The sequence below is a fragment of the Mauremys mutica genome, chromosome 4 (assembly GCF_020497125.1).
Source record: "Mauremys mutica isolate MM-2020 ecotype Southern chromosome 4, ASM2049712v1, whole genome shotgun sequence".
Taxonomy (NCBI): domain Eukaryota; kingdom Metazoa; phylum Chordata; order Testudines; family Geoemydidae; genus Mauremys; species Mauremys mutica.
Genome location: NC_059075.1, coordinates 124,182,710 through 124,197,684, shown reverse-complemented (window position 1 = coordinate 124,197,684; position 14,975 = coordinate 124,182,710). Strand labels below are relative to the sequence as shown.

At 46.4% G+C, this 14,975-nt stretch overlaps 1 protein-coding gene across 3 annotated transcripts in view; it reads left to right on the top strand.

Annotated features, from left to right (window-relative positions):
- Positions 1-14,975, top strand: part of KDM5B (lysine demethylase 5B) — a 197,397-nt gene that overhangs the window by 23,536 nt on the left and 158,886 nt on the right. For all 3 annotated transcript variants that reach the window (XM_045012370.1, XM_045012369.1, XM_045012371.1), the window contains exon 2: positions 10,580-10,657. In XM_045012370.1, coding sequence (XP_044868305.1) covers positions 10,580-10,657 — 78 coding nt within the window. The remainder of the gene's footprint in view (positions 1-10,579; positions 10,658-14,975) is intronic.

The window sequence follows — 14,975 nt, the reverse complement described above, 5'->3', positions numbered from 1 at the left end:
AATTGATTTCTTGAGGACCTGCGCCATGATTTTTCCAAGGACTGAGCTGAGGCTTACTGGCCTGTAGTTCCCCAGATCCTCCTCCTTCCTTTTTTTAAAGATGGGCACTACATTAGCCTTTCCAGTCATCCGGGACCTCCCCTGATTGCCTTGAGTTTTCAAAGATAATGGCCAATGGCTCTGCAATCACATCCGCCATCTCCTTTATTACCCTCGAATGCAGCGCATCCGGCCTCATGGACGTGTGCTCGTCCAGTTTTTCTAAATAGTCCCAAACCACTTTTTTTCTCCACAGAGGGCCGGTCATCTTCTCCCCGTACTGTGCTGTCCAGTGCAGCAGTCTGGGAGCTGACCTTGTTTGTGAAGACAGAGGCAAAAAAAATCATTGAGTACATGAGCTTTTTCCACATCCTCTGTCACTAGGTTGCCTCCCTCATTCATTAAGGGGCCCAGACTTTCCTTGACTTCTTGTTGCTAACATACCTGAAGAAACCCTTCTTGTTACTCTTAACATCTCTTGCTAGCTGCAACTCCGTGTGATTTGGCCTTCCTGATTTCACTCCTGCATGCCTGAGCAATATTTTTATACTCCTCTCTGGTCATTTGTCCAGTCTTCCACTTTTTGTAAGCTTCTTTTTTGCGTTTAAGATCAGCAAGGATTTCACTGTTAAGCCAAGCTGGTCGCCTGCCATATTTACTATTCTTTCTACACATCGAGATGTTTTTTTCCTGCAACCTCAATAAGGATTCTTGAAAATACAGCCAGCTTCCCTGGACTCCTTTCCCCTTCATGTTATTCTCCCAGGGGATCCTGCCCATCAGTTCCCTGAGGGAGTCAAAGTCTGCTTTTTTGAAGTCCAGGGTCCATATTCTGCTGCTCTCCTTTCTTCCTTGTGTCAGTATCCTGAACTCAACCATCTCATGGTCACTGCCTCCCAGATTCGCATCCACTTTTGCTTCCCTTACTAATTCTTCCTGGTTTATGAGCAGCAGGTCAAGAAGAGCTCTGCTCCTAGTTGATTCCTCCAGCACTTGCACCAGGAAATTGTCCCCTACATGTTCCAAAAACTTCCTGGATTGTCTGTGCACCGCTGTATTGCTCTCCCAGCAGACATCAGGGTGATTAAAGTCTCCCATGAGAACCAGGGCCTGCAATCTAGTAACTTCTAGTTGCTGGAAGAAAGCCTCGTCGTCCACCTCATCCCCCTGGTCTGATGGTCTATAGCAGACTCCCACCACGACATCACTCTTGTTGCTCACACTTCTAAACTTAATCCAGAGATTCTCAGGTTTTTCTGCAGTTTCATACCGGAGCTCTGAGCAGTCATACTGCTCTCTTACATACAATGCAACTCCCCTACGTTTCCTGCCCTGCCTGTCCTTTCTGAACAGTTTATATCCATCTATGACAGTACTCCTGTCATTTGAGTTATCCTGCCAAGTCTGTTATTCCAATCACATCATAGTTCCTTGACTGTGCTAGGACTTCCAGTTCTCCCTGCTTGTTTCCCAGGCTTCTTGCATTTGGGTATAGGCACTTAAGATTGTCCCGCTTTCTCAGTCTGAGACAGGAGTCCTCCAGTCTTGCACTCTCCTGCTTGTGCTTCCTCCCATTTCCTCCCAGGAAATAATCCCATTTCCCCACTTACCTCAGGGCTTTGGTCTCCTTCCCCTGGTGAACCTAGTTTAAAGCCCTCCTCACTAGGTTAGCCAGCCTGCTTGCGAAGATGCTCTTCCCTCTCTTCGTTAAGTGGAGCCCGTCTCTGCTTAGCACTCCTCCTTGGAACACCATCCCGTGGTTGAAGAATCCAAAGCCTTCTGTCTGACATCACCTGAAAGGTCAGTTGTGTTTGGTACCACTGGACTCCTTTCTGAGTGAGAGCCGTGGAGAGATACTAGAGCTACCCTCCACGCTGGAAATATTTGAGGTGGCTAGGGAGCTGATAGCCCTCATGGCACCATACAGACCATACAGGACCTTCCCTTTTGAGGGCTTGTCCCTTTTCTCTGAGCAGACAGACTCGAGACTCCACAGTCTAAAGGACTTAAGGGCTACTTTCAAGTCACTTTTGCTTCATACCTTGACTCCTCAGAGGAGACCCTTAAAACACAACCCCTACCTCACTTCTATCAATCTCAACCTAGGCAAGATTATAGCAGAAAGCATGGCAGGAATTATAGGATATGGTGTCCTCCTCCTCCTTTACCCACCCAAGGACCTGGGCTTGTGAAGCAGCCATCTGGGCTGAAGCAGAACTTTTGAGGGTGCGCCCGAGGGCGGTGTGCCAATTCAAGTAACCGATCCATCAACCCTATGTTTTTAAGACCATTTTATCCCATTTCTATAGTGCATGGGCCAAGATTACTTCAGACCGCTGGCTGCTACACATGATACAAATTGGATACTCCCTACTGTTCAGTTGTCTTCCTCCTTACTACTTCAGGGACCCTTCTTATGAGCAACTTCTGACCCAATAGCTGTAGACACTCTTAAAAGTGGGAGCAGTAGAGGAGGTCCCTCGAGTGCTAAGGGGCAAGGGTTTCTACTCCTTGACCCTGAAAGCCAAGCAGTGTCAGACCCATCATGGACTTGCGAAACCTCAACAGATTCATGAAGAAGTTGAGATTCCACATGGTCTCCTTTGCCTCCATTATCCCCTCCCTGGATCCAGGGGACTGGTATGCCACCCTCGATTTGAAGGATGTGTGTTTTTGTCCCAGGACACACAAGATTCCTATGGTTTGTAGTGAATTATATCCACTACCAGTTTACGGTCCTCCCTTTTGGTCTACTTGGTGTTCACCAAGTGCATGGCAGTTGTCGCTGTATTCCTGAGGAAGTGGAAGGTACAGGTTTACCCGAACCTAGAGGACTGGCTGATCAAGGACCACACCAGGGAGCAGGTGGAGGCAGATGTTGGCTTGATACAGTCAACATTCGACAAGTTAGGCTTGTTGGTAAACCTACAGAAGTTGACTTCTGTCATCCATCCAGAGGATAGAGTTCATAGGGGCAGTACTAGACTCGGGCCAAGCCAGAGCGTTCCTTTTGGAGTCCCGATTCCGGGCTATATGCGCCATCATAAAAGGCCTCAGAAGCTACCCCATCACCAAGGCACAGAACTGCCTGAAGCTCGTGGGTCACATGGCTGCCTGCACGTATGTCATATAGCATGCAAGACTGTGACTCAGACCTCTTCAAACCTGGCTGGCTTTAGTATATCCAAACTGAAACCACTTAGACATAGTGGTCTCATTGGGTAATTGAGCTCCTTCTTTGGAGGCTGAATACACAGGCTGTCTGTGGAGGACTGCCCTTTTTCAGACCTTAACCCTCACTGTCCCTAGTTACGGATGTGTCTGGGATGGGGAGCTCATTTGGGGAGACTCTTGACCGAAGACCTCTGGTCCCAGGTGGAGCTTTCACTAGATATCCCTGTCAGAGAGCTGAGAGTGGGGTGCCAAGCCTGCCCGACCTTCCAAGCCCACCTGGAGGGTAGATGTGTATTGGTCACAACGGACAATACAACAGTAATGTTCTATATAAACAGACAGGGTCGAGCATGCTCCTATCTCCTATGTCAGGAATCCCTCGAACTGTGGGAGTTCTGTATAGCCCACTTAATACATCTTGTGGCTTCTTACCTTCTGAGGTCCCAGAATGACTTGGCGGACCACCTCAGAAAGTCCTTCTCCAACCATGAGTGGTCCATTTGCCCAAAACATTGTGAACAGCATCTTCCAACAGTGGGGCGTTCACCATGTAGACTTGTTCACAACAGGAAGTGCTTGCAATTTTGCTCCTTCCTGAATCACTGCCCAGGCTCAGTTGCAGACACATTCCTCCTCTCATTGAGGGGCCAGCTTTTCTATGCATTCCCGTCAATTCCACTCCTACACAAGGTGTTGCTGAAGGTCAGGAAGAAGAGAAGTTCTGACCTGGCTCTGTCAGTAATGGTACACCACACTCCTACACCTGTCAGTGGAGGCTCCAATCGGTCTGCCCCTTGGCTCAGATCTCATCACCCAGGACCATGTCTGCCTTCAGCATTCGAAGCTCTAGTTTCTCCATCTCATGGTATGGAATCTCTATGACTAAACCTCTGGGAATTGACATGATCAGGACCTATTGGAGTGGTCCTCCTAGGCAGCAGAAAACCATCCATGAGGGCCACGTACCTGATTAAGTGGAAAAGATTCTCTATCTAGTCGATGCAAAGGGGCACTTAATCTACACAGTCATCAGCACCCTTCATTTTGGAATACTTGTACCTAAAATAGCAAGGGCTGTTAGTGTCACCAATCAAGATCCATTTGGCTGCGATTTCGGCGTTTCACCCCTGGGTCACCATCCAATCCATCTTTGCCAATCCAATCATCAGCCGCTTTTTCAAGGGACTGGTCAGGCTGTACCCTTAAATGTGACAACCAGTCCCTCCCTGGGACTTCAGTCTAATACTATGGAGATTCATGTTGCTAGGCGTTCAAACAGGGGCCACATGTTTGGTGCTCTGTCTATCCTGGAAGGTAGCATTCCTGGTAGCCATAACATCAGCCAGGAGGGTTTCTGAGATTAAGGCCTTCACATCCGAGCCTCCGTAACCGGGTCTTCTTCAAGGACAAGGTCCAGCTCTGTCCTCACCCAGCCTTCCTTCTGAAGGTAGTCTTGCTATTTCACACGAACCAGGACATATTCCTCCCGGTCTTTTACCCAAGACTGCATGCCAGTAACCAAGAGCGGAGACTTCATTCCATGGATGTGATGTGAGCATTGGCCTTTTACGTTGAGAGGACAAAACCATTTTGCAGGTCAACTCAGCTCTTAGTGGCCATAGCGGACAGATTGAAGGGCCTCTCGATCTCGTTCCAAAGAATCTCATCGTGGATTACGTCCTGTATCTGCACGTGCTACGACTTGGCAAAGGAACCTGCTCCAATGCTTAGGCATCCTCTGCGGCATTCCTGGCACAGGTTTCGATCCAGGACAGCTGTAGGGTAGCAATGTGGTCGTCTGGACACACCTTCACTTTGCATTACACCATTACAAAGCAAGCTAGAGAAGATGCCGCATTTGGCAGAGTGGTGCTGCAATCCGTGAGTCAATGAGCTCCAACCCCTCCTGTTCAACCGCTTGGGAGTCACCTAGTTGGAATCGACCTGAGCAAGCACTCGAAGAAGAAAAAACAGTTGCCTACCTTCTGTAACTGTTTGAGATGTGTTGCTCATGTCTATTCCAAGACCCACCTGCCTACCCTTCTGTCAGAGCCAGCTGGCAAGGTGGGGCGTTGGCAGGGGCCGTCTGAGCTGACCCAGTGGATGCCACTAGGAGAAAAACCTTCTGGCGGCTGTGCATATGGTGCGCCCACACCTACTTGGAATGGACATGAGCAACACATCTTGGAGAACAGTAGTTATGGAAGGTAGGTTACCATTTTTTTTCCAAACAAGATTTCTCTTGATTTCAAGTGATGGAGAATCCATCACATCCCTAGGTAAATTGTTCCAGTGATTGATTACCCTCATTGTTAAAAATCTATGCCTTATTTGTAGACTGAACTTTTGGTAGCTTCAGCTCTAGCCGTTGGATACTGGATAGCTGTTATACTATTTTTTGCTAGACTAAAAAGCGCTCTGTCATCATAAATATTCTCCTCATGGAGGTATTTGTAGACTGTGATCAAGCTACCTCTTATCTTTCTCTTGGATGAGCTAAATAGATATTTTCTAAAGGCAGGTTTTACAGACCTCATAGCATTGTAGCTCTTTTCTGAAAACACAGTTTCTGTCAAAAACTTTCCGTATATAATTTGAGTAAATTTAGAACTTTCGTTTAAACAAACTTCATTAAATGGTTTCAGAGTTCTAATGAGTTAAAAATTGCCCCAAAAAGATTTCATTGTCAAAGTCTCATGATTTTTCAGGCACCTCTAGTTTAAAAGCTACGAACTGTAAAAAGTCAGTCATAGTGAGAGTTTGGGCTCTCTGGTGTTATGTAATTTTATTAACTAACAGAAATTTTCATCTGATTTCATATGATTAGCCAAGGGAGAGAAGTTTTACAGTGACTAGGTGAGTTGTACAGGAAATATTTAAGTATTGGCTGGTTAAAAGCAGGAGCTCTCTGAAACCGATCACCTGCTCAGGACTATTATAGGTATTGTGAAATGTGTATAGTACTCTAGGATTTACACATGCAACTTGTCAATATGCTATTCTGATGAGCTGATGAACAGCGTTGCTTGCATCCTAGAAGAAGTGCTGCTTTTGGCATATGTATAGGTTATTAATCACTCAAATGATACAAACTCCCTTTATTTAATCTTAGTGTAAAAGGTTCCCTTTATTTGTATTTTCATATATTTTAAGGCTAGAAGGGTCCATTATGATTATCTAGTCTGACCTCCTGCATAACACAGGCACTAGAATTTAGCTAAGTGATCTAGTTCAAAGATTTCTGGAATGAAACTCGATCATATCTTTTAGAAAGATTTCAAATCTTGCCATCCCTTGGGAATTTGTTCAATGGTAAATTACCCATTTATATCTTAAGTTATGTCTACAGGTGCAGAGTTTTTGCGTTGTAAGTTTCACTGGTGATAGGGAACCGGGGAAAGAAAAGCGCTGGTTTGTGTACTCACTTAAGCCGTTAGGTGTCAGAGTTTTTACACTAGCAGCACTTCCATCCCCAATGAGAGCAGCGCTGTAGGGCAGCTATCCAACAGTGCAGCTCTCTTGATAAGTCTTGGGGGGGGGGGGGGGCTGAGCAGAAGACATTCTGGGTCCCTGCTCAGTGCCCTGTGATGCACTGCTTCATGTCCCAGCAGCCCCATTACTTCCTTGTTTCTTTTGTGACATTTTTTTACCCCCCTCCTGCTGTCTGGCTGCTTTCTCCGCCTCATCTACAAGCAGGAATGGATCATGCACTGCTGTCCACTACTCTGATAGCTGTCACTTGCACATCGCGCTTAGCAGTGCAGCTGTTCTTAAATTTGCAAAGAGAGCTGCAGTTAGAGATGCCTGATGAGCTGCCTGAAATGGAAATAAGTAACATTTGATTGTTTTTGGCATTAACTGAGGAGCTGTGCAGTGTGGAATGGTGTTTTTGGGCTAGGAAAACTAGCTCAGAGTGGTGGGATCATATTGTTATATATGTCTGGGATGACAACCAGTGGCTTCAAAACTTTCGGATGCGGAGAGCCATCTTCATGGAACTGTGTGCTGAACTTTCCCCGGATATCTTCCGGAGGCCAAAAGGTGTTTACAGAGGTAGAACGTGTCTTTCACTTTCACAACAGTGCAAAAAGAGCAGTAGAAAGAGTTGTATACCTCTCGTCAAGGTGGTTTTCTTTTTGCAGTGAAACTTCTGAGCTTCACCACAAAAAGTTATTAACAAGTGTAGACGGTCCTGGGGTTTTAGTGCAAAAAAGGGACTTTTGTGCTTTAAATGGCAAGTGTAGACATAACCTTAGTTCCACTTTGGACTTTGGTGATTTCAGCTTCCAGTCCATTGGATCTTTCTTTGTCTGCTAACAAAGAGCCCTGTAATAGTAGAAATCTGCTCCCTGGCAAGTTACCTCATTGTAAGTGTGTTTTCCTCATTATGAATCATTCTTGTGGCTCTTCCTGAACTATCTCCAATTTTTCAGCAATTCTGGCTCTGCCACAGACTTGCTATGTGATGTTGGACATGATCTTCTCATACTGCACAATTACACCAAATTAAGGGTATAAATCAAAAGTAATAATAGTAAAGAAACTCTAATGCATGTGACATCATTGTCATAGTGAAAAAGTCTTGAAAATCGATGGAGATTGGGTTTGAGACTATAACAGTTTTTATGTTAAATGTTCCTGCTAAAATAACAAACATACTGCCCATGATACTGATTTTGAATTTGCCTAATCCACAGGGAGTCATTGAGAAAAGGCAAATATGATCTTCCCTGGTAAATGATACTGTGTCACTTCAATATCAGAAGTTCTATTACCATTATTATCCTTCTATAATTACAGAGGATAAAAAGATACCAATTTCTTACATATCAAGGTATCAGATTTAAACTAAGCTTAATTTGGCTCTACTAAATAAACTTTATACTGCCACACCAACTGGCTGTGATATGTGTGATGAGGTGGGTGAGGTAATATCTTTATTGGTTCAATAAGAGAGATTACTTCACCCACCTTGTCAGTCCCAGGATATTAGACACACATGGCTATAACTACACTGCATGTGACAAATGTCAGCAGTCTGAGAGATATTATTGCTTTATCATCTTACGTAAATGCTACCCACCAACTTTAGATGATCCCTGTCGAAGTAAGAGTGGTGGGGTGTGTGTGCGTGTGTTTAGATATATTTCAGCTGTTTCTGAATATTTTTAAACAAGGTACTCCTGAAGTAGTTATTTTTGGTTGACCACATAGGTGCTGTTGCTAGGAGATCAGGCAGAGACCCTGTTTGTGGTGGTGGGTGGTTTTTTTTTTTTAATTTTTTTTTATTTAAATTAAAACCTTCCTCTGAAGCATGGGGTCTGGGGCACTTGCAGGTTTAAACTGGTATAAATGATGGGTTCTCTGTAACTTGAAGTCTTTTTAAACCATGATTTGAGGACTTCAGTAACTCAATCTGAGGTGAGGGGTCTATTACAGGAGTGGGTGGGTAAGGTTTTGTGGCCTTGCAATGTACAGGAGCTCAGGCTAGATGATCATGCTGGTCCCTTCTGATCTTAAAGTCTATGAGGTACGAGAAGCAAATAAACTATTTACCTGATGTGCTTGTGTGTCTCCTGAGCATTTAAAGTCTCTGATTCAAGCTAATTGCCTTTTCAGGAATACGCCCAATACTGTACATTGCAGTTGGTTTTGTGGCCAACGAACCTGTTTAATTTAATTTATATGTTGAGAGCAAAAATTCCTGACAGGAAAAAACAAATAAGTAGCATATGTAACATTTGAACCTATGGAGTGGAAATCCATCAACTTCATGAACTGCTACTCTGAAACCTGTCTGGAGGTTGTAACTATGTCTCTCCACCAGGAGGGCCTTTTCCTGTATGAAGGAAATGGCACAGTAGGCTCTGCCAAATACACCTATTATCTCTGCTTGACAGACAAGATCTTTAGCTGATACATGATTCCTATTTTGGAATGTGACCTTGCAGTTACAGTGGGCATCCTAACTCTGGGACATGTATTACCCTTCTCCCCTTCTGCTACCAAACAGAAACATAGTAGGAAGATGGACTGATTTGTGTGTCTCTCTGTGTCTCTGAGATTAAAGGCTAATCTTTGTGATGTGGCAAATGGCTGGCACTATTATGATGGGTCTCGCACTTTCTCTTCTTTAGGGGGGGGGTTCAGGGCACCATTTCTTGCCCCTGAATCAGAATATTAATTGCCCCACTAGTGTCTTTGAGGAGGGGAGTGGAGAGGGAGGGACCTGGCCCCGCCCTCTACTCCAGGTCCCAGCCCAGGGGCCCTGAGGATAGTGGTGAACCACTTGAACTGGCGGTTCCTTCCCCTGGGCTACTTCCCTCTCCTGCCCTTCAGCTTGTGGGGGCTTCCTGCCCTCCCTCTGCACAAGCCCGGTGCCCCTTACCTAGGGTCTTGTACTTCTTAGCCCACCGCAGCACTCCTCCAAACTTTCCTCTGCTTCTCTTCAAACGGTTCTCTGCTCCAACCAAACCTTCCTGCTCCAACAACCCACACTGTCTGACCTGAAGCAGGGGTTTATATCATGTGACTCACTGCTGGTACTCTAATTGGCTTCAGATGCTCTAATTGGCTTCAGGTGCTCTAGTTAATCTATAGCAAACCTTCCACCCCTTGCAGGGAATAAGGCTCCCTGCTAACACTCTCCTGCTGCCCTCTGGCCATGCTGTATTACAGGCTATGGCTATACTTGCACTTCAAAGCGCTACTGCGGCAGCGCTTTGAAGCGCTAAGTGTAGTCAAAGCGCCAGCACTGGGCGAGAGCTGCGCCAGCGCTGGGAGAGAGCTCTCCCAGCGCTGTCTGTACTCCGCCTCCCTGTGGGGAATAACGTACAGCGCTGGGAGCCGTACTCCCAGCGCTGGGGCTTTGACCACACTGGCGCTTTGCAGCGCCGCAATTTGCAGCGCTGGAGAGGGTGTGTTTTCACACCCTGCTGCAGCGCTGCAAATTTGCAAGTGTAGCCATGGCCACAGTGAGTTACATCTTTAGTTTCAGAGTATCAATGGAAGACCTATTTCAGACCTATGTCAAAACAATCTATTTAAAGACACAATGAACATAATTTCTTAATGAAAGCAAAAAGAATCAAACCTGAATAAAAGCTTCTAAGTTTTAGAAGACGCCATTGTAAAGTGTTTGCTTTTTTTTTTACTTCTAGTGAGTGAATGTGTGTTTGTTGAGGTGTTTGAGTATTGTGAGATGATTTGGGGAAAATATTAGATTGCTTCAGATTTGAAAATGGAGGAGAAGTGTGGCTGTCTTTGGGTTTGGCTTTGTTTTAACTTTAGGTGTATCTAGCTTGTAAACACAAAGAATATATTGAATTTTCCTATTCTGTTTACTGAAGCTTTTCTCTTTCCCCAGGACTGGCAGCCACCATTTGCATGTGATGTCGATAAACTTCATTTTACTCCACGGATCCAGAGGCTGAATGAATTGGAGGTAGTGTCAGAAACTGATGCCATTAACATTAGAGTCCTCTTGAAGGAGTAAATATGTTCAAAGTAGTTCATTCTTTAGCATGTGCAATGAAGCAAAAGGTCGCTTTTGCTCCAAACGGCATTTAATAAAACAAATATTTTTAAAAATAACACTGGGATGGATACTCCATGGTGTTGACCCACTGTGGCTCCCACTGATGTCAGTTGACACTTTAAGTCATAGTATCAGGGGGTAGCCATGTTAGTCTGTATCCACAAAAACAACAAGGACTCCGGTGACACTTTAAAGACTAAGAGATTTATTTGGGCATAAGCTTTTGTGGGTAAAAAAACCCACTTCTTCAGATGCATGGAGTGAGAATTACAGATGCAGGCATTATTATATTGACACATGAAGAGAAGGGAGTTAGCTCACAAGTGGAGAACCAGTGTTGACAGGGCCAATACAATCAGGGTGGATGTAGTTCACTCCCAACAATTGATGAAGAGGTGTCAACTCCAGGAGAGGAAAAACTGCTTCTGTAGTGAGCCAGCCACTCCCAGTCCCTATTCAGGCCCAAATTAATGGTATTAAATTTGCAAATGAATTTTAGTTCTGCAGTTTCTCTTTGAAATCTGTTTCTGAAGTTTTTTTTGTTCAACTATGGCTACTTTTAAATCTGTAATAGAATGTCCAAGAAGATTGAAGTGTTCTCCTACTGGCTTTTGTATGTTACAATTACTGATGTTCAATTTGTGTACATTTATTCTTTTACATACTCTCTACGTATTCTTTTTTGAGTTAACTGCGATTAATCAACAGCCCTAGTTTAACATTTGTATTGCAGAAGAGCCTAGGAACCTCAACCAGGTCAGGGTCCCATTGTGCTAAAGCACTGTACAAACATATAGTAAATAACAGTCCCTGCCCTGAAGGTCTTACATTCATAAAAATGAGATAAGTGGGTATGGGTGAGGAAGGATGTTAACAAAAGTAATATAATTTAGCATGGACTAGTTCTGTGGGCAACTTTTAGCTGGTCAGTAGCAGTAATAACTCATCACCTGCCTTGCTGTTTTGAGATGGCAGTATTCTTTATGCATTATGGTGTGTGAGCTTTGAGGAGGGACGTGAGGGAGGATAAGCTGGTGGCTTTAGAATTTTCCACTGGGAGTAAGGGACTGCAGGGAGGACAGCACAGAGGTGCTTGTGGGAGAAGTGGCTGAGCAGGTGGCCAAGGCTGGCGGCCAAGGCTGGCATAGATGGCAGAGGGAAGGTGGCAGGACTCAGCCTGTTGGAAAGATAATAGTTCAGAAAAGGGAAGGCTTATATGGAGAGCTTTGAAGGTCAGCATAATAAATTTGTGGTGGAGAAAGGGAGCAGTGAAGGGATTAGATGCAGGGAATAGACAGCTAGTGATGAACTTAATTCCCTCTAAACTGCACAGCAGCCTATTAAACACCGCATAGGCATTCAGGGCTGTGGTGGGGAGAGATGCCCCTCCCCCAGCCCCGGACCTGTTGCGGCTGTGGGAGAGGCATCCCTCCCCGGCCTCAACTCAGCCCTGGCCTGGACCTGCTGTGGCTGGGGGAGAGGTGCCTCTCCCCCCCCAGCCCAGGTGCTGCTGTGGGGGGAGAGAGCTGGGGGGAGTCCTCTCTCCCCACCGTAGCCCTGGGGCAGCCTTCACCCCAAACTCCTCATCCCTAAACCCACCCCAGAGCCCACGTCCCCAGCCAGAACCCTCACTCTCCCCTCACCCCAACCCTCTCCCCCAGCCCTGAGCCCCCTCCCACACTCCGAACCCCACATTAATTTTGTTATGTTCGCCAATATGGAGGTGATATGTAACATATCACCTCCATATTGGTGCACATAACAAAATTCATTCTGCACATGTGTGGGAAAAATTTGAGTGAACACGGGTGATGAGCCAGGAAGATGTTCTTAGACTTCAGTGTAGACATAGCCTACGTTGGCATAACGTATGTCGCTCAGGGGGTGACTAGATGACCCCACCAAGCGAACGTAATTACAGGTGTGGTTAGTGGTATGTCGGCGGGAAACTCTCTAGCCGTGCCGTTAGTCATTTTCTGTCACTTTGTCTCCAAGAATTGTATGTAATAGCCTGTCATTAAGTATGACAAACTTGTTGGCCAAACAGCAAAATCCTGCATTATGTCACTGGATTCACCACACTGAAGCCAGTTGCTTAGTCTGAATTTTTGAAAGCTTCTTTTAAATTTAAAAATGTTTATTTTTGCATGGATTGTGCCTATTCCCTGTGCCGAAAGGCATTTTAAAACTGACATGAATTGAAAATCTTTAAAAGCTGCCTTGGAAAGTTGATTCTCAGCAGGCATAGTCAACAAGAGGGCAGTTTCATATATGGGGTCTTGTGGGATTCAGAAGTTCATTGCAACTTTAAAGTAGCATTACCACTTCTCAGAAAAGCCCAGAGTAGAAGATCTATTTCATACTATGCTGCTGAACTAACAGAAGGAATGTTAACTAACTCTGTACCAGGTCTCATTGATGTTAGTGATGGTGTAGTGTCTAAACACCTAAGTCTGCTGAAATGTTATGTTAAAGTTCTCTTTGAGGGTGGTATAATTTTTTATCAAATGGAAGTGGACCAGATTGGTAAGGACAACAACTTATTCTAAGTTTCAAAGGGTTTAAAAGATCAGCAAATGTTTTCTAAGCTCAAAGGTACAGCTTTGATTCCAGCTAATATAAGCAGGGCCGGCTCTAGGTTTTTTGCCACCCCAAGCAAAAAAAATTTTGGTTGCCCCCCGTCCCAGCCCTGGGCTCCCCCCTGCAGCCCCCTGCTGCCCCAGCCCTGGGCTCTCTTTTCCCCCCCCCCCACCGCCCCAGCGCTGGGCTTCCCCCTTCCCCCCCACCAGTGCCCTCCCCCCACACCCCTGCCGCCCCAGCCCTGGGCTCCACACTTCCCTTCCACCAGTGCCCCCCCCTTGCTGCCCCATCCCTGGGCTCCCCCCCCCCACCTGCACCCGCCTTCCGCCGCAGCCCTGGGTCACTGATAACTCGCTCCCAGGGTGGGTCATTCAGCAGGAATTTTGGATGTGCACAAAACACAGACAGGATTGGTTCCCATATGGTTACAGAGCTGCAGTAAAGTGGAACAGTTTTCAGCTTGTGTGATTGGAGGATATCTGGATGCATATTATAAGATTGTCCTCCATAAATGAGGAAAAGTTGAGGTGCTTTTATTATTCTTTTGTTCCACTCCTCCTTTCTATGGGGAATTTGCCAATGCAATATCACTGTCTTCCTTTTAAACAAACAAACAAAAAAAGGCAACGGCTGTTGAAAATAGCAGTTCCAGTCCTAATAACCACTGGGAAGCATTTCTTGCTCAATTTTATCCTACTTTTTCTACAGCAAGTTACAGTGGATCAGTATATTTGATTTGGGAGAAATGAAGTAACAGCTGCCCAAATTGAGCTTGAGCACTCCTGAATTTTGAGGTGTTCAAATCTGGAAGGCAGGTGCTGTGTGTGTGTGTGTGTGTGGGGGGGGCTGTGGGTTCCACGGGGGAGCACGACAGCATGTATGCAGCAGCGTGTCTGGCGCTGTGTGGAGCCAGACACGCTGGTCTGAGTGGCACGGTAAGGGGGCTGGGGGGTTGGAGAAGGGGTAGGGGGTTCTGGGGGGGCAGTCAAAGGACAGGGAGCAGGGGGGGTTGGATGGGGCGGAGGTTGAGGGGGGCAGTCAGGGGCAGGGAGGGTTAGATGGGTCAGGAGTTTGGGAGGGCAGTCAGGGGACAGGCAGCAGTTGGATAGGCATGGGAGTCCCAGGGGTTTGTCAGGGGACAGGTAGGGGGTGGGGTCCTAGGGGGGAAGTTGGGGGGGTCTCAGGAGGGGGCAGTTGGGGACAAGGAGAAGGGAGGCTTAGATAGGGGCTGGGGTCCCAAGGGGCAGTTAGGGGCAGGGGTCCCGGGAGGGGGCAATCAGGGGACAAGGAGCAGTGGCGCTTAGATAGGGGGTGGGGTCCCAGGAGGGGGTGATGAGGGGACAGGGAGCGGGGGGGGCTGGATGGGTTGGGGTTTCTGTGGGGGGCAGTCGGAGGGAGTGGATGGTGGCAGGGTGGGGCTTCCCTCCCCGTGGAGTGTCCTGTTTTTTGAATGTTAAAATATGGTCTCCCTACCATTCACAGTGCAACTCTCCACTCACAGCACGGCGGCATGAGGTCCCCCTCCTTCCTTTCCAGTTGGTAGTGGCCAAGGGAATGCTGGGAAATGTAGTTCTTTCCCTGCTCCAGGGCTGGCTCTATAGGCAGGGAGCTAACCAAGGAACTACAGCTCCCAGAGCCCCCTGTT